At 44.1% G+C, this 19,508-nt stretch overlaps 1 protein-coding gene across 1 annotated transcript; it reads right to left on the reverse strand.

Moving 5' to 3' along the window:
- Window positions 1–276: 276 nt before the first annotated feature.
- On the reverse strand, window positions 277–18,551 carry LOC144891672 (uncharacterized). Its single transcript, XM_078775352.1, has 7 exons — window positions 18,531–18,551; window positions 18,161–18,225; window positions 17,857–17,995; window positions 16,843–16,909; window positions 4,056–4,165; window positions 3,370–3,508; window positions 277–571 (listed from the first exon to the last, which is right to left on the reverse strand). Exons 1-7 carry the CDS (start codon window positions 18,549–18,551, stop codon window positions 465–467), a joined length of 648 nt encoding a protein of 215 aa, XP_078631478.1. The 3' UTR covers window positions 277–464.
- Between the last annotated feature and the right edge of the window lie 957 nt (window positions 18,552–19,508).

Below are 19,508 nucleotides of genomic sequence, written 5' to 3' on the forward strand. Positions count from 1 at the left end.
ACTGCTTTTGCTGATGTGTGTGCAGCGAAACCAGTCATCGTAATGGCCGCTGGAGACGAAGATGAAATGCTTGGCAGTGACTCTGTCATCTTTCCGCCGTGCAAGCGCTCCAAGAATACAAAAAGAAATGCCAGGTTGATGATGATGGCGAATTCAAAAAATTTTAATTGAACATCAATCTCCAGAACTAAGGTACGATAAACACACGATGGACTCGACTTAATCACTCGCGTCCTTTTTGTGACTTTGTTACTGTACATCACATGTGACTGTTACTGTATTTCATCGACGACTTTATTACCGTACTGTACATTATGTGTGACTTCATTGCTTTAGTTGTGTGTTTTAATTACTGTACATCGTGCATCACTTCATTAATCTAAATGAGGCGTGACTTCGTTACTACTGTCGTATGATGGAGATGATGATGACAATGCTATTGAGTGGTTTTCACTTGCTTTTGTTCATGTGTTGCAGAGGAAAAAGTCATAGGAATACCCAATGGAGAGGAAGATGCAATGTTTGGCAATGGGTCTCTCTCTCATCACTCCACCGAACAAGTGCACCAGGACTAAAAAAAACAAACAAAAAAAAACACGCAGGTTCATTCAAAAAAATTGGGGATCCATCCATAAGCATCTTTCATGTTTCTCTCACCTTGGTTTTCATTTCAACTCTTCCTGAATCACAATCCTGTTCTACGTTTGCTTGAAACTGCTCAAAATATTTCCTGGAGGTCAAGTCCAGCTCCCTTCTAATCAGCAGTCAATATCCTGGGTACCCATCTCACTGAGAACTTTCTCATGCCAGATAAAATTCTAGTATCCGGATCCGATTCTCGGTGAGGATGCACTGATCCATTACTGAGTCTCACCAACGTATCTGCTCATCTTCAGTCATTGGTCAAAAGCTTGTGGACCACGTCAACCTCTTCTGGTGTGGCGGCTTCGTTGGGACATCAAGATCTTGGCTCAGACTCAGTGCTGTTTCTCTCTCAAATAAATTCAGCTGCCCAGTTGTTGTTTTACAGCGGCAAATGAAGGAAGGGGCATCATCTGTCAATGTTGCCACCATGTCCTCATGGATTTCCTTTGGACCTTTCGTATGGAGTTACAATGATTGATTATTGATCTGATTTCAGACTTTTCCATTGACCGACTCATGTTGAGACTTCTGGTCCTACGAAAATAAACAAAAGTCCGTTTTAAAATAAACTAGAACTGCCAACTAGAAACTAGACAACCCCCACACACACAGGAGCCTCGACCCCCGTACATTCGCAGAGAGTGTAAACGGGCAGGGTATCAGGCAACTTGAACTTGGCAGCCTGGCCTGGCTCGTACGCCCAAACTTCATTCTTCAGACGCTGGTGACGAGGCTGCCGCTGATAATCCCCACATAATCCCAATGCAGCCTGCGTGGGAGTATAGCCACTGATCTATAGTATAGCAGGCAGCGTGGAGTCTGGCGGCGAGGATGGAACATCACGTGATCGCTCTGAGCGAATCAGCGAGCTGCTCTGGCACAGGATGAGATGTTTTATCTGTTCTGTTTTATCTGTTTATCTGTGTATCTGTGTATCTGTGTTTATCTGAGGTTTTATCTGTTTATCTGTGTATATCTGATGTTTTATCTGTTCTGTTTTATCTGTTTATCTGTGTATATCTGATGTTTTATCTGTTTATCTGTGTATCTGTGTATCTGTGTTTATCTGAGGTTTTATCTGTTCTGTTTTATCTGTTTATCTGTGTATATCTGATGTTTTATGTTTATTTATTTATTGTTTTGTTTTTGTTTTATTGTTTTATGTGTTTTATCTGTTTATCCGATGCTTTATCTGTGATTATAATGTTCCTCGCTGAAATGCGCTAAGATATATATATGAATAAAAAATATAGATCTCGTCATCGGAGGTCATTTTTCCATAGGCCATGTCCTTCCCAGGCCCAATTGCCATGTCTATGCCAAAAATCAAGTACGTGAGCCTCTCCGTTTAGGAGTCTACAGGTAACATATATATATATACACACACACACACACACACACACACACACACGAACTGTTTTATTTATATAGATAATTATGACGTCATAGGTCACGTGGTATGGGCGCCATCCTGGAAAAACCGAAAAACTTTGCTCCTCTATATCTCCGAAAGCGCTACATAGAAAAATTGAGACATGGCTCATTGTAAAGAAATCTCCATGGGGAATAAAATATGTTGATGATGATATCATAGGTGCCTCCATTATGACGTCATAATTCGACAAGTACAAAACTTCATCCGCTCAAGATGAAATTTATTGAGCGTCATCTAGGGATAAATTGGTGGAGAAAAAAATTTGATGACGTCATCGGTCATGTGGTTTCGCCGCCATATTTGTTTTAACACAAAAGCCTTAAAGAAAAAAAGACACTGAAAACACATCCTTGCGAGGGTCTGCAATCTCTGATTGCTCTTTCTAGTTTCCTTGTTGTTGGGGTCCACAAGGCCACAAGACCGGTATGGAACACTGACACGTTGGTGGGAGTGGGAGTTTGGGGAAGAATTTCATTTTATCCAAGGGTCAAAAAGTTCAATAAAGGAGAGAATGGATATTTGGCATGTGAAGACAATAAATAAACAAGGAAGATGTTGTGAAGAGCTTGCAAAAATACTTGCGAAATCCCTAAAACAAATATGGCCTTAAAAATAATTGGGGGTTGGATTCAGTGACCTAACATGCAAATGAATGAATGATCGTTTTAAGGCCATTTTCCCCGCTGGAGCGAGGGGTAGCCTTGCGGTCCCCATGACAATCATGGTTCCCTGTTTGAGGCAATGTTTTTATGGCCGGATGCCCTTCCTGACGCCAACCCTCAGTCGCCTCTTACGACACGCAGGGATACGGTGTACCTATTCTAAATCGGCATACACACCGGGATCATGTGACCGGGATTATGTGACCTAACATGCAAATCATCTTCAAATTTCAAGTCAATCGGATGAAAATTGATGATATAAAAAATTTGACAAAGTTGTTGATATTTGGCCTTTGTTGACGTTTTGACCTCAAAATGAGTAGGCTTCTCGATTATGACCGGCTCAACCATTTGGTGGAGTTTGGTGAAGATCGGTTTAAAATTGTGACCTGTCGGTGATTGACATGCAGACAAACAGACAATCACAGACCAGACCAACCAATATACTTGCTAATCATCAATTTTGCAAGTGATAAAGCTCCACAAGGTATGTCAGGAACCTCGGTAGAATAACAACAATCCATAAGTGCATTAGCAGAAGTCACTTATTAACACTTTAAGGTAACAGCTGCCCTTCCTACCCACCTGCCCCCACCCTCATCCCCGACACCTCATCTTTTTTCATACCGGCGGGAATTAGATGCACTCTCCTTTTTCCCTGTTGATGGGAGATTTCCTGTGGTGGATGATTTTCTCTGCACCATGCACCCATTACTGAGAGCAGGTCTGGATGGCAGGCTCGGTAGGGTCGGCAAACCTCCACGTCCTGAAATGAAAGCCCGGTGCATATGTGTACTTTACTTGGTAAACAGGAATTAGCAAAGTGTGGCATCAAGAATGAATGGATTAATGAATAAAAGTTGTAATTGTAATGGTTCTCTTTTTGAGGCAATGTTTTTATGGCCGGATGCCCTTCCTGACGCCAACCCTTTTAGTCGCCTCTTACGACACGCAGGGATACGGTGTACCTATTCTAAACCGGGGTACACACCGGGGTACACACCGGAAATGTGGGCAAGGGGAGATGCAGAAAATGGGGCAAAATGGAGAAGATTGTCATGGTGACCGCAAGGCTAACCCCCGCTCTTGCGGGGAAAATGGCCTTAAAACGATCATTCATTCATTCATATTCATTCATTCAACCTTAAGGAATGTCGTGTTGACAGAAAGCACTGCAACAATAACTGTAGCAGACCAATTAGGAAAAGTTCATTCATCGTTACTGAAGTAGAAGCTATGTAGTCATCTGCAGACTTACGAGAGAGCCAACCCATTATTATTATTTTCCGAATTGATGCAACTTCTATTCCTACCTGCCGCTGCTGGGTATTCAGAAACTGGAGAACAAGTCTCGTATTAGCACTGTGGCCCCATGATGCGCCCAAGGCTGCGGTCACAAAGGACTCCTCCACTGATGGTTCTTCTGCACAAAATACACACCAAAATTAGAGAAGAGAGTACATAAAGAACAGGCGAAAAGGAAAGGGGAACACACGGCAACAAGGCCATCAGAAAGCGATCCAAATCGGTACCAAAGAAACTTCTTGTTTGCTTTGCCTGAATTTCTGACTCATCTTACTCCAATTTTTATTTATACAAGAGTCTGACCTCATTAAGGAGCTAATTGACATACAAGAGAAGGAAAGGAGAAATAACACAAAAACGAATACTCTAACAATGGCCCAGAGAGAAACAGTGGGGTAAGAATTAGTGAGTGGCGAAGGCATTGTGGAGACGTGGATGTGCAAGGGTTAGCACACGAGGTCGTGAGGGGCAGCACATTACAAAGCCTGAAGTGAGGAGAACAAGGTAATGGACACAGCGAGATGATCAGATGAATTCATACAAGGGAGAATATGCGTCATGCTTGAATTGAAAGGAATGTTCCAGGTTCATGATAAATTGCTCACTTTTTTTTCAAGATCTGACAGGAGAGATTCTGCCGCAGCCTTCTGGACAAGCGGTTGAGGAATTATAATGCTGAGAGATGAATCATCTACAAAGTGTTAAAATGAATTTTCTAGTGATGTATGTGAAGGACAGGATTGTTCTCAGAAAACCACCTTGAGGGACACCTGCCTCCAGAGGTACAGCATGGCATAATATTTCATCAAACGCAACCTGGTGCGTGTAACGTCCAGGAAATTTCAACGCGAGTGGAGGAGGGAACACGAGATACCATTAGCCGACAGGAAGGAAATCAGTGCAGGATGCAGGATAGAATATAAAGTGCACACATGATACGTCGTGAGAAGAGCTTGGCCTCTTGTTTGAAATTGAGTGCATTCATTTATGAAGAAGCAATGGAACAATCAAGGGAAGCAAGGAATTTCTCTCCACCTTGGCAGAAGGGAGGTCACATGCTATCAGAGGTTTCCATTGAACGGGACAGGGTGGGTGCAGGAACAGAGATTAGAAATTGTGGCCTTGTCTATAAAGACGGTAAAGGCAGTCAACCCTAACATAAGCCATGTACATAGTGATCCCCATCTCCTATCCTTCAAGTTACTCCCATCCTTCAAGAATGGAAGAACCCATTCGGAGCACGTTCCAAAGATACAGTTGACCAACTGCCACCAAGCTTTTGTCGATGGAAAGAAGCACAGCTGCGAGTTAATGTCTCAGATGGGCCTGGTGTTGAGATCTGGTGTGATTTAGCACAAAGACATGATGGTTGCGAGCTTTATGGGGAAACGTCAGCTTCCTGTTGGTGAGGTCGGCTTTCTTGCAGGAAGGGTAAGCTATTCTTCTGGCAATTGGCTACTGCATCAATCACTGTACCAATGACGATATATATTGACAGAATAGGCAAAGGCAGGAAGGTGGTTTATTGAGAAATGTGTCGCATGCATTGTCCATACATCCAGAGAAGAAAGAGAGTGGAGCAGTTCGCTGGAGATGGAAGACTGCATGGAAGACTAATCTGCCCGATTAAAATTCCCAACAAGGCAGTGCCCTGGTGACCACCAGATAGATGGACAACTTCAAAAGTGGATGATGGAAGGAGCCATGGGGAGATGAGGAAGAACAATAAAGTTTGGAGATGTTGTAAATAACCTTTTGAAGTTCATGTAATAATTCTTCATCAGCCATTTTAGCACCCTTGGACTTTAGTCCGTTGAGCTACTGTGATTGAGTAGTGTCCGTCAGTCAGTCAGTGAGTCTGTAAACACTTCAGTCATTATCGCTTGATCCAAACACACGATTTCGATGAAACTTGGCCACAAGCTTCATATGTGATGCCTAATGAAGGTGTATTTACCGCATCAAAATCTGCGCTTAATAAGGGGATCAATGTGGGTCCAGGTTTGACACCCCCCCCCCCCCCCCCCCCAAAATAGGTATTTGCTCTCTTCTCTGTTACATGTTTTGTGTTTCATCCACACCTACCAGTGATTCCCTGGTTCTACCAGGTGAGTGCAGTGGCATTGTCCCCATTTAAAAAAAAATTCAGAAGGGTATTATTGCTCTGACGTGTTACTAAAGTCTCTTGGTATAAAATTTCCAAAGTATCTACACGAGCAAGGAGCACAGGGAACGTTCTATTGCAGGCAGTCGAGTGGGAACTTCAATCACCTCTTCTTGGACAATACAGTATATAGTTCATTATGATATAATAATAATAATAATAATAATAATACATTTATTTTATATAGCGCTTTTCAAGAAGCCCAAAGGCGCTTTGAAAGAGTACAAAAAACAAGTGCAAAAAGACAAAAATCAATAGGTAAATAATCAAAGCAAAAGGAAGGAGAAGGAGAAGAGATAGTCAGGGGTTAAATGCTGTGGGTTAAATGTTGAATGCAGTGTTGAGCAGGTGGGTCTTGAGTGATGTTTTGAATGTGGGGAGTGAGGAGGAGTCTCTGATGGTGTGAGGTAGTGAGTTCCAGAGGGTGGGAGCAGCGATGGAGAAGGCCCTGTCCCCCCAGGATCTGAATTTGGTCCGGATGGGGGGGGGTCAGCAGGTTGGTACCAGCAAAGCGGAGGTTGCGGGTGGGAGTGTGTCTGGAGAGGAGGTCAGCCAGGTAGGATGGGGCCAGGTTATGGAGGGCTTTGTAGGTCAAGAGGAGGATTTTGTACTGGATTATCTGGGGGATGGGGAGCCAGTGAAGCTTAAAAAGGACGGGGGTGATGTGGTCACGGGTCCGGGAATGGGTGAGTAGATGGGCAGCGGAGTTCTGAATGTATTGGAGTTTATTGGTGATTATTGAGGGTGAACCATAGAGGAGGCTGTTGCAGTAGTCCAGACGGGAGGTGATGAAGGCGTGGATGAGGGTTTCTGCAGCCGTGGAGGAGAGGGATGGACGGAGACGGGCGATGTTTTTCAGGTGAAAGAAGGCTGTTTTTGTGATCTGTTTAGTGTATTTGTCGAAGGAGAGGGTTTGGTCAAAGATGATGCCAAGAATCCGGATGTGAGGGGAGGTGGATACTGGGAAACCGTCGATGTTGAGGGCAAAGTTATGGGTGGATTTGGTGAGCGTTTTTGGGCCAATGATGATTATTTCAGATTTATCATAGCTAAGTTTGAGGAAGTTGATTTGAAGCCAGGATTTTATTTCAGTGATGCAGTTTGTCAGGATAGAGTGGGTGGCGGTGGAGATGGACTTGGTGGAGATGAAAAGCTGGATGTCATCGGCGAAGCAGTGCAATTGGAGACCATGACGGCGGATTAAGTGACCAAGGGGGGACAGGTACAGGATGAAGAGGAGGGGGCCAAGAACTGAACCTTGGGGGACACCTTGGGGGAGGGGAGCAGTGGGGCATTTGCAGTTATTGATGGAGATGAACTGGCGTTTGTCAGAGAGGTATGATTTGATCCAAGAGAGGGCAGTGCCGGTAATGTTAAAGGTGGTTTCAAGTCGGGTGAGGAGGATGGTGTGATTGATGGTGTCAAAGGCGGCACTGAGGTCGAGGAGGATGAGAATGTTGAGGTTGCCGGCATCAGAGGAGAGGAGAAGGTCGTTGGTGATTTTGAGGAGAGCAGTTTCAGTACTGTGGTTGGAGCGGAATCCGGATTGGAATGTTTCATACAGGTTATTGGCAGAGAGGTGATGTTTGAGTTGAGTGGCTACAGCACGTTCCAAAACTTTTGACAGAAAGGGTAGGTTGGAGATGGGTCTGAAGTTGTTTAGGGTGTCAGGGTTTAGTCCAGGTTTTTTCAGAATGGGGGTAACAGCAGCAATTTTGAGGGATGGTGGGACAATCAATGCCTGCAGACAGGGAGGAGTTTATTGTTGCAGTGATAAGTGGAGAGAGAGCAGGAAGGGAGGCCTTGACAAAGCTGGAGGGGATGGGGTCAAGAGTGCAGGTGGCAGTTTTCATTCCTATGAGGAGTTCAGAGAGGTCAGTAGGGGAGACTGGGTAGAACTGAGACAGGGGTTGGCAGGATAAGGGGGAGCAGGTGGTTTGAGGGGGAGCGGGTGCGGTGGTGGTTAAGCTGTTGTCGATGTTGTCAATTTTGCTTTGTAAGAATGAAAGGAAGGAGATGCAGTTTTCTCCTGTGAATGACTGGGTGGTGGTGTTCAGGGGGCTGAGGAGTTTGTTTATTGAAGAGAAGAGTGCTTTTTGGTTTCCAGAGCCAGAGTGGATAATTTGAGAGTAGTAGGCGGAGCGGGCATGGGAGAGGGCATCTTTGTAGTGCTGTAGGTGGTCCTTGTAGGCTTGGGAGTGAATTGTGAGACCTGTTTTATTGCGGAGTCTTTCAAGTTGGCGAGCACGAGTTTTCATCAGGCGGAGTTCAGGGGTAAACCAGGGAGCAGAATGGGTGAAAGAAACTGTTTTGGTTTTTATAGGCGCAAGCTGGTCAAGGCAGGAGGAGAGAGTGTGGTTGTAGTAGTCAGTGAGGTCAGAAGGGGTGTGGAGGTCAACGAAGGGAGAATTGGACATTTTTTCATTTTTTCAGGTGGATGAGAATGAAGTTGGTGAAAGAGCGTTTAGCTTACGGAAGTTGATAGTGCGATAATGCCTTGGTGCTGGGGTGGGGATGTTGATGGTCATAGTGATGGCTAAATGGTCAGAGAGGGTGAGGTCGGAGCCAGAGAGATGGTGCAAAATTAATCCAGTAGAGCAGACAAGGTCCAGAATGTGCCCACGGTTATGGGTAGGAAAGTTGACATGTTGAGTGAGGTTAAAGCAGGTGAGTAAATCAGTGAAGTCAGTGGTTATTGTGGAGTCAGTGGAGTCCATGTGGATATTGAAATCACCAAGGAGGAGGATTGAGGGGGAGAGGGAACAGAGCTGGGTCAGAAAGTAGGAGAAGTCAGACAGGAATGATGGGTGTGGTTTAGGAGGGTGGTAGACGACAGCCATGACTGACTGCGTGTGACCAGAGAGTTTAAAAGCCAGGTGTTCAAATGGTGGAGCAGATGAGATGGAGATGAGGCTGGTCTTGATGTCCTGTCGGTGTATTACGGCAATTTCACCACCTCGGCCCTCCGAGCGTGGTTTATTGATGTATGAATATCCATTGGGTGTAGTGAGGTTGAGTGAGAAGTAGTCCAGAGGTTGTTGCCAGGTTTCAGTGAGACAGAGAAAGTCCAGTTTATTATCCAGAATGTAGTCGTTCAGGATGAGGCTTTTGTTGTTGAGGGACCGGGTATTGAACAGAGTGAGCTTCATGTTTGTTTGTACGGTGGAGATGAACTCAGGTGATTTAGCCAGGGTTTGCAGACAGGAGGTGCGATCTTGTGCGTTGCTGTGACCAGGTGCGCTGGGACGATGAGTGGGAGTGCGCTGAGCCGACCAGAGTACGGGAATGAAGTGACCTGTTTGTAAGTAAACAAACTTAAGACCAGAGCCTCTTTGAATATATCTGGGTCGTCGCAGGAGTCCGTGGTATTTGATTGCAGAGATGCATGATGGAGTGGAGTAAGTGTTGAGCAGAGGTAACCTTGCAGCGGAGTACCATAGAGCCATGTCAGGCAGGAGCGAAGGGGACGAGGACAAGGCCAAGGTCGAGGAGGACGAGTAGGCCTTGCCAGTGGAAGCGGCTTGCCAGAAGCGGCGAGCAAGACAGTAAAGGCCGAAGCGGCAGACGAGCGCAGGACAGTTCGGGAGCGGGCCTGAGGCAACGGTGGAAGAGCCGGGCAGGCGAAGCCAGGAGCAGAGCCGGGACCGAGCAGAGAGCAGACCAACGGCCAAAAAGCCGCCACGACCACCAGAAAAGCAGACTATGTACAATGACCCAGTCGGAGAAGCGGCGAGCAAGAGAGTAAAGGCCGGAGCGGCAGACAAGGCGCAGGACAATCCGGGAGCGGGCCTGAGGCAACAGTGGAAGAGCCGGGCAGGCGAAGCCAGGAGCAGAGCCGGGACCGAGCAGGAAGCAGACCCAACGGCCAAAAAGCCGCCACGACCACCAGAAAAGCAGACTATGTACAATGACCCAGTCGGAGAAGCGGCGAACAGGTAACGCCAGCGTCCTCCCCAGACCGGACCGGAAGCGGCACTCCAATCATGAGATATGGCTTGAAAAACGAGATTTCATTGTTATATTTACATCCAACACCGAAGGTGGAAGGAGGTCATGTTTTCACCCCTGCCTGTTTGTCTGTGAGCAGGATATAGTTGTGAGCAACCCTAACAAAATATCTCAAAAGGTTTATGGATGGATTCGGATGTAACTTGGACAGGTTGGGTGTGTGACAATGATGAAGTGCTTAGATTTTGGTGAAGATCCAGACCTGCATCCGGATATTAGAATTTCTAGTGATTCTACTCCATTGTGAGATAGGGCCAAAAACGAACGTAGCACAATATCCCAAAAAGTTTGTGACGGATTTGGGCGAAACTAGGCGGATGAGTTGTTTGGGTGACAAGAACAAGGTGATTAGATTTTGGTTAAGCTGCGGATGCAGATCTGGCCTATCAGAGGAATACAAAAGGTAAACCGTTCAGCCTGGCACATGTATGCACTCTGAGTGCCTGTTTTATTTACACCTGTTACTCTCTTTGTGTTTCTTCTCTTCTTTCCTGTAAAAACGGTTCAGTTCTCGAGGATAATTGACCCACGTCTTTTTTTCCATCCTCCCCTTCGTTCTTTGACTTCCGATGCTTGATCCTGCTGATTCAACTCTGGGCCCATTCATTCCACAACAAAATCCCCACTCACCGCCAACCACAATTCCTTCCCTCTTTTGCTCTAAATAAGGATTAACATCAACAACGCTAGCTTCACCTCACTTCTCACTTGTCTCAACTTACTCTTCTCAGCTTTGTTGATCAAATTAATCGTTTAACTTGTCTGCCGCTGCAGACCAACGTGTCTTCACAGAAACTAGATTCCATTGTTATTTTCATGTCCTATTTCATAAAACTGCCAGAAAAAAAATGTTCACACTGGAATTAGCGACTAGCAAAACGTTAACGTTGAATGAAGCACAGAAGTAACCTTTTTGTGAACGGGTTGGAATTTTGCGTTACTTTCTTGTATTATTTCTTCCTATTTCATGGTACATGTTATGCCGACTCTTCTTCAAACAGAAACACGGTTCCTACTGAATTATTCAGTCCATACCAAATCGTGGGAAAACAAACGAGGAGTATGATGGCATTATTGTGCAGGCGACACCTAAATTCAAATTAGAAGGTGCATCTCCGTCATTTTAACCACCCAGTGGTGATCAGTCCAGGCTTGGCACTGCGGTTTGAATTGCTGTTGTACAGGTCGAAATTGGAAGAAAATAAGAAAATTACTTTGAAGCACAAAAAGTGCGGCACAAATTAAATAGCAATAAAACGTGTTGTTAACTCAGCAAAAGAACTGTAACTGACTTGAGGTGTTCTGAAACATGCAGGGCCGGATGCGCACTTGAGGTCAAGCCTTGGCGTGTTTGTTCCCACGTGGTGTATTACATGTTTGGGCGTTTTGGCAAGCGGCTTTGGGAGGTCGAGTGATAATGTATAACGAGCCGAAACCCGTGGAACATCCACGGAAGGGAGGATGTGGTGTATGGATAGAGTGTACCATTATGGGTGGCATAGGGGATTTGCTTGTCCGAGTAAGAGTGAGGAAGAAAGATGAGAATGAAGAGTGCGTATATATGGATGGCATAGGGGATTTGCTTGTCCGAGTAAGAGTTAGGAAGAAAGATGAGAATGAAGAGTGCATATATGAACAACGCTCGCCGACACCGGCACAAATGCATGCTCTGGATTGTCCACTCAGTGGATGGCTTGCTTTCGCCTTCGCCTGTCCAATCAGCGGACGGCTTGCTTCGCCTTCGCCCAGCAGATGCCAATACGATGGCGTCGTAAGATGGCGTCGTATCGGCAGTTAATCGGATGCTTTTGGGCCCCAACGTCGGCTAATTCAGATTTTTCGAGTTTGGCTGTACGTCATAAACAAAGAGCGCGGTTCGTAGATCGTAAATCCATTAGTGCCGTGGGCATCGGGTCACTGGGTGCGGCGTAAAAGGGATAACAAAGTCGAGTCCTTACGCTATTATTATATAGATGATTGTAAAACTGAAACGATCGTGTCGAAAAATAGTGTGTGGCGAGGTATTGGTGTACTGTGCAATTACATCCGCCTCATGGTTACTACCCCACTCACAGGAAGTGAAAAGCGGGGTTAAGCGATTGGTTCAGTTCTGTGTGTCCATTTGTCCACAAATGTAAATTTATGATTGAGGAACAACTTAATTTCAATTGAAAAAGTTATATGTTGAACATGAATCAGAACATGAATCGGAAAATGAACCTATTGTTTCGTAGTACTTTGGCTCAGAATGGTCCCGATCGCACGTGCGCAGAGAGGAGTGAGATAAATTTTAAGTGGTGAAGCCTCTTCAATATTTGGCTCTGTCTGTCCATCCATCCCATCATAAATGAAGAAGAAGAACCTTTCTACCCCATGGTGTTAATTTTTGAGGGTTCTTAAGTGTAATTCTAAAGGGTTCTTCTAAAGGTTAATTCTACAGTGTAATTCTAAAGGTTAATTCTAAAGGGTATTTATGAAGGTTAATTGTCCCCCGTCGCACCGCGGAGCGAAAGGGGGACTATGGTTTTCCCCTCCGTCCGTGTGTGCGTGCGTCCGTGCGTGCGTGCGTCCGTGCGTGCGTGCGTCCGTGCGTGCGTAAGCGAAGGACCGAATTCTAATTTGGTGTGCAGGTGCAACCCACGTTAAAATCCAAGATGGCCGCCACCATGTATGTCTGACACCACGTATGTCTGAACCTTGTGAGCGGAATATCTTGAAAAATAAGCGAAGTACCAACTTCTAATCTGGTGTGTGGGTGTATCTAGGCATAAGGAAGAACGCTATTGAAAATTTGATTGCCACGTCATAATCCAAGATGGCCGCCATCATATATATTTCTGAACCTTGTGAGCGAAATATCGTGAAAAATAAACGAACTACTAACGTCTAATCTGGTGTGTGGGTGTATCTACGCATAAGGAAGAACGCTATTGAAAATTGGGTCGCCATGTCAAAATCCAAGATGGCCGCCGCCATTTATGTCTGAACCTTGTGAGCGGAATATCTTGAAAAATAAGCGAAGTACCAACTTCTAATCTGGTGTGTAGGTGTATCTAGGAATAAGGAAGAACGCTATTGAAAATTGGTTCGCCACGTCAAAACCCAAGATGGCCGCAATCATATATATTTCTGAACCTTGTGAGCGAAATATCGTGAAAACTAAACGAACTACTAACGTCTAATCTGGTGTGTGAGTGTATCTACGCATAAGGAAGAATGCTGTTGAAAATTGGGTCGCCACGTCAAAATCCAAGATGGCCGCCGCCATGTATGTCTGAACCTTGTGAGCGGAATATCTTGAAAAATAAGCGAAGTACCAACTTCTCCTCTGGTGTGTGGGTGTGTCTAGGCATAAGGAGGTACACTATTGAAAATTGGGTCACCACGTCAAAATCCAAGATGGCCGCCACCATATATATGTCTGAAACTTGTGAGCGAAATGTGTTGAAAAATAAACGAACTACTAACTTCTAATCTGGTGTGTGGGTGTATCTAAGCATAAGGAAGAACGCTATTGAAAATTGGGTCGCGACATCAAAATCCAAGATAGCCGCCGCCATGTATGTCTGAACATTGTGAGCGGAATATCTTGAAAAATAAGCGAAGTACCAACTTCTAATCTGGTGTGTGGGTGTATCCAGGCATAAGGAAGAAGGCTATTGAAAATTGGGTAGCCACGTCAAAATCCAAGATGGCCGCCACCATATTTGTCTGAACCTTGTGAGTGAAATATCTTGAAAAGTAAACGAACTACTAACTTCTAATCTGGTGTGTGGGTGTATCTACGCATAAGAATGAATGAATGAATGATCGTTTTAAGGCCATTTTTCCCCGCTTGAGTGGGGGTTAGCCTTGCGGCCCCATGACAATCATGGTTCCCTGTTCGAGGCAATGTTTCTCTGGCCGGATGCCCTTCCTGACGCCAACAAGAGGAACGCTATTGAAAATTGGGTCGCCACGTCAAAATCCAAGATGGCCGCCTTGCGTCTTCCACTTTGTCAACTCACATCACTTCAACGACGGGGGACCAAGGCGTAACGCTTGTTCCAAAGGGTAATTATAAAGGTTAATTCTAAAGTGTAATTATAAAGGTTAATTCTCAAGGGTAATTCTTAAGGTTAATTCTAAAGGTTAATTCTAAAGTGTAATTCTAAAGGGTTTGATATAGTAATTCTAAAGGGTAATTCTAAAGGGTAATTCTAAAGGTTAATTCTAAAGGTCAATTCTAAAGTAATTATGAAGGCTGATTCTAAAGTGTAATTCTAAAGTGTAATTCTAAAGTGTAATTCTAAAGTTTAATTCTAAAGGGTAACTCCCAAAGGGTAATTCTAAAGGGTAATTCTAAAGGGTAATTCTAAAGGTTAATTACAAAGGGTAATTCTAAAGTGTAATTCTAAATTGTAATTCAAAAGGGTAATTCTAAAGGGTAATTCTAAAGGGTAATTCTAAAGGGTAATTCTAAAGGGTAATTATATATTTTTTAAAATAACCACCTTTAGAGGCCATTTTTCCCCGCAAAGCGGGGGTTGGCCTTTTTTGGGGACCGTGGTTGTTGTTGTTTTTCGGTCCCCTTTTTGAAGCAATGTTTTACGGCCGGATGCCCTTCCTGCCGCCAACCCTTTTTGTCGCCTTTTACGACAAACAGGGAATTACCAGTGAACTGGTACTCAATTAGCCGACCTCGGAAGGATGACAGGCTAAGTCAACCCCCCTGGCATTAATTCAGCGATCGACCGGGATTCGAACCCAGGATCCTAGGATCCTAAGCCGGCACCCTAACCGCTAGCCCAATACCAGGGATCAAAGGGTAATTCTAAGGTGTAATTCTAAAGGGCAATTATAAAGGTTAATTCCAAAGGGTAATTCTAAAGTGTAATTCTAAAGTGTAATTCTAAAATGTAATTCTAAAGTGTAATTCTAAAGGGTAATTCTAAAATGTAATTCTAAAGTGTAATTCTAAAGGGTAATTCTAAACGGTTCAATATAGTAATTCTTAAGGGTTATTCTAAAGGTTTATTCTAAAGAGTAATTCTAAAGGTTAATTTCAAAGTGTAATTCTAAAGTGTAATTCTAAAGTGTAATTCTAAAGTGTAATTCTAAAGTGTAATTCTAAAGGGTAATTCTAAAGGTTAATTCTAAGGTGTAATTCTAAAGGGCAATTATAAAGGTTAATTCTAAAGTGTAATTCTAAAGGGTAATTCTAAAGGGTAATTCTAAAGGTCAATTACAAAGGTAAATTCTAAAGGGTTTGATATAGTAATTCTAAAGGGTAATTCGAAAGTGTCCTAAAGGGTAATTATAAAGGGTTCAGAGGGTCATTCTTATGGGTTTTGTTCGTTTCTCGGCTTTGCCTATTCCACATTAAAAATGGCAAACTGAACCGCTTCCTTCGGACACGGGTGCGATATTTTTTTTCTTTTTTTTTAGCATTGTCTGCCTGTCTGGCAGTCAAACAAAATTGAAAATCATTGCAAACAGAAAATTTTGTGTTTAAGGATCTCAAAGGAAACAACAGGCACGAAGAACTAATGTAAAGTGTTAGATAAGGTGGTGTATAAGACCCTGCATCAATGGTGGTAATCTTTCGGATTTTTTTTTTTTTATTACAACCTTTAAATCTTTATTTTATTTCAATTGAATTAAATACTTCAACAATGCAAAACACAAATTGCCCTTTTCCACTTTCAAAACCCTTCCATTTAGCAGTACTTGGACAAAATTTTACGGCATTTTCGATCATCTCGGCCAATCAAATTTGCCGCTTGTAGACCCCGCTTATATGCTGGTTCCTCAAGACGGCGTGGGGTAAGATGTACTGTGAACTCTCTAGTTTCTAGATGTTGCAAATGTGGAACCTGTGTGGCTCAGCCTAGCATGGAGAAAGAATCCATTATCAGGTGGAGGAGAAAAGGCATTTGTGACAATCAATGCTCATCGAGAAGAAAAAGGATGTTGCCAAATTTGCTCCGACAGTAATGAACTTTGGAAATGTGCACCAGTTTGATCTTCACCATACTGTCAAGGAAACCACGTATCATTTATGTCAATGTTAATGTACTCAAACCCCTGCCTCACACCAATATACCACAAGACAAGAAAGATGAAGATGGGCAATTTGGTTCCATTCATATCAATATTGAGAAATTGTGATGAAAAATAGCAGAAGTGCAATAATTACTGGAAGTGTGGCACATTTATTTATCCGACTTTTTTTGGGAGAGGAAGATTAATTTCGATCATTGTGTTGCACACTTAATTTTCTTTTTTTTCAGCCTGTCATCCTTCCGAGGTCGGCTAATTGAGTACCAGGTCACTGGTAATTCCCTGTTTGTCGTTGAAGGCGGAAAAAAGGGTTGGCGTCAGGAAGGGCAACCGGCCGTAAAACATTGCTTCAAAAAGGGGACCAAAAAACAACAACTACCACGGTCCCCGAAAAGGCCAACCCCCGCTTTGCGGGGAAAAATGGCCTCTAAACGGTGGTTTTTGGTTTTTATTGTGTTGCACACTGATCTCACTAAAGATAATGATGTGTCCATGTAACAAGTTTTACAATCGGAGAAACAAACCCAGAACATTAAGCATTTAATTTCTTCTGATAAAGTAAGATATCCGGTGTTGCTCACCTGTTATCTCCAAAGCAGATTTCGGGCGATCGTTAAATCTTACTGTGATCTGATTTGTCAGCAAGATCTAAAATAAGAAAAAAGAAGATAAAAATTTCATGTATTAGGCAACGGCATACAAAAGTCTATAAAAACAAACAAACCACTGATGTATTGTCAAGCATTGGTCTTTCTTTCTTTGGTATTGGTCTTTCTGGCTTCAACCTACTCCTCTCCGGCCGAGCTCCCCCTGCTCTGTCTGTGCCCTGCCCCCCAAATATTCCTGCAGGACGCACAAGATTTGCCGTCAACTCTCTTCTGGTGAAACTGCCAAAATCAACTCTTTGTCTTGATTTTGCCTTTTTCATTCCTCACCTTCACTCTCACCTTCACTCTTTCATTCCTCTTTTCTACCACCTCTGGAACAATCTCCCACACTCGCTTCAATCCCTCTCCTCCCTCCAGGTCTTTAAAACAGCTGTTCACCACCACCTCTTATCTTCCCCCATCCAAAACCTTGATCTTTTCTTCCCCCGTTAAAACACCCCAAATCCACCTCTTTCAATCCCCAACTTCTTTCCTGAAATTCCTAGTAGTGTTCATTTGCTTTATACCATGTACTCCTCCCCCCCCCCCCCCCCCAGCCCTCCCCCTTGCACAGATCTACCGACGTCCCTGTTCCCTACTGTTGTTGTGCTTGTGTTCTTCTCTCTCTCTCTCCACCTCTTGTCTCCCGCTCCCTTCATTGTATGTTTTATGTGTCTGTGCATGTTTTCATGTTCAATGTGTTAGCTCTTACACGAGCCTCGATTCTGTATACAAAAAAAAAAAGAAGCAAAGATTACAAGTAAAATAAATAAAAACAAATAAATGAGCACATTTCCAAGATTGATGACAAAAAGATCAATCTATATCTACAGCGTATAGTAATCCGCCAAGGTGTCGAGGAGGGTGGGGAAGGGGGTCCAAGGGTGGAGCTAAAGGTTTTTCCTTGACAACCCCCACCCCATCCTTTGAAATCCTCATCATTCATACACTCAAAGCCACGAAGGTGTTATTTGAGTGAGTGGACCCAAAGAGATGTAAATCACTCTGTGACAAGACTTGACTAGATGGAGGGTGATACCAAACTGCCCAACCCATCTCTCGTACAGTATAGCATTGTACACATTTACTGTGTGAGACAAAGCATTATCATGGCAATAACATTACATACCGAGACAGTATACCACTGACCATCCCATTTCAACATGGAGCTAATCAATGGCCGTTTTACCACGTTCACGGAGTCTTTCCTGCATGATTTTAACTATTGAGGTCCTGACACGCGATATATTGCCCGAAACAACTAGACTGATGGTTAAGCTTGAATTTTTTTGAGTGATAGGAACCAATATCTCCACTCTATGCGAGAGAAATCACGATATCCCTCCCTATCGTCGAACTCCAGGAGCTACGTTGCATTGGCCGGACGAGGTACCTTTTGCTCAAACATTGAACTCCTTTGATAAACTACCTCGTACCAACCTTAATCGATTTCCAGGGATAATTCATTATTTTTTCCACATTTCTGTTTCTGACATCAAGTTCTGCAACTGACAATTTTATAGTCCGGCCACAAATCACACCCAGACAAAACAGCTGTCTGCTTCCTTTCTGGTCTTGCACCCCCTACTCTTTTCATACTTTTTCCACCCCCCTCTACCCACAGGTTTCTCCAGGGCACACATGGTCCGCCATCAATCCCCTTCTGGTGAAACTACCTAAAACCAGGATCACTGCTCACCTTCACTTATTTGTTCCTCTTTTTTCCCACCTGAGGAATCAACTTCCACATCCTCTGCAATCTCATTGTTCCCTCTAAATCTTCAAGATTGGCCTTGCTCCAATCTGGCCTTGCTCCCCCAGCTCTCTCTGGGCTCTGTCCCTCAAATATTCCTACAGGTCGCACAAGATCTGCCAGAAACCCTCTGATGGTTAAACTGCCAAAATCAAGACTCTCTGCTCACCTTCACTCCTTCATTCCTCTTTACTCCTGCCTCTGGAACAAACTCCCACACTCTCTTCAATCCCTCTCCTCCCTCCAAGTCTTCAAAACAGCTGTTTACCACCATCTCCTATCTTCCCCCATCCAAATCCTTGATCTTTTTCTGCCCAGTTAATACACCCCAAATCCACCTTCGTCAAATTCCGTTTTCTTTCCTTAAAGTTCCTGTCGTGTCCATTTGTTTATCCCGTATAGCCCGCCCCAAGCCTCTCCATTCCACACATCTCCCGATGTTCCTGTTATCTGCTGGTGTCTGTCTCTGTCACTATCTCTCTCTCTCACACACACACACACACAAACACCCCCTTTATGATATGTTCTATGTGTTAGCTCTTACACCAGCCTTGACTAAGTGTGGAATGTTTTATGAACACCAAGTCGGAAGGGTAGCGCCAAAAAACGACGAGGGCCCCCCTGGGTGAAAAAGCAAAAACAAGTGGGAAAATGTTGTCAGATGGGAGTGCCCCAGATGAATGACTGTGGCCCACAGTAACAGAAAAGAGGAGGTGAGGGGCTTCAGGGAAATTTGCAAACAAGGAGCGTTCCCAGTGGCATGGACAGTGCAAACGAGTGACCTTCGAAAGGCCTCCCGGAATCCCGTGTTCAGTGCTGCTCCAGTCGTGAACTCACAGAGAAGGGG

Source organism: Myxine glutinosa, chromosome 4 (genome assembly GCF_964187855.1).
Source record: "Myxine glutinosa chromosome 4, kmMyxGlut1.1, whole genome shotgun sequence".
Classification (NCBI taxonomy): Eukaryota; Metazoa; Chordata; class Myxini; order Myxiniformes; family Myxinidae; genus Myxine; species Myxine glutinosa.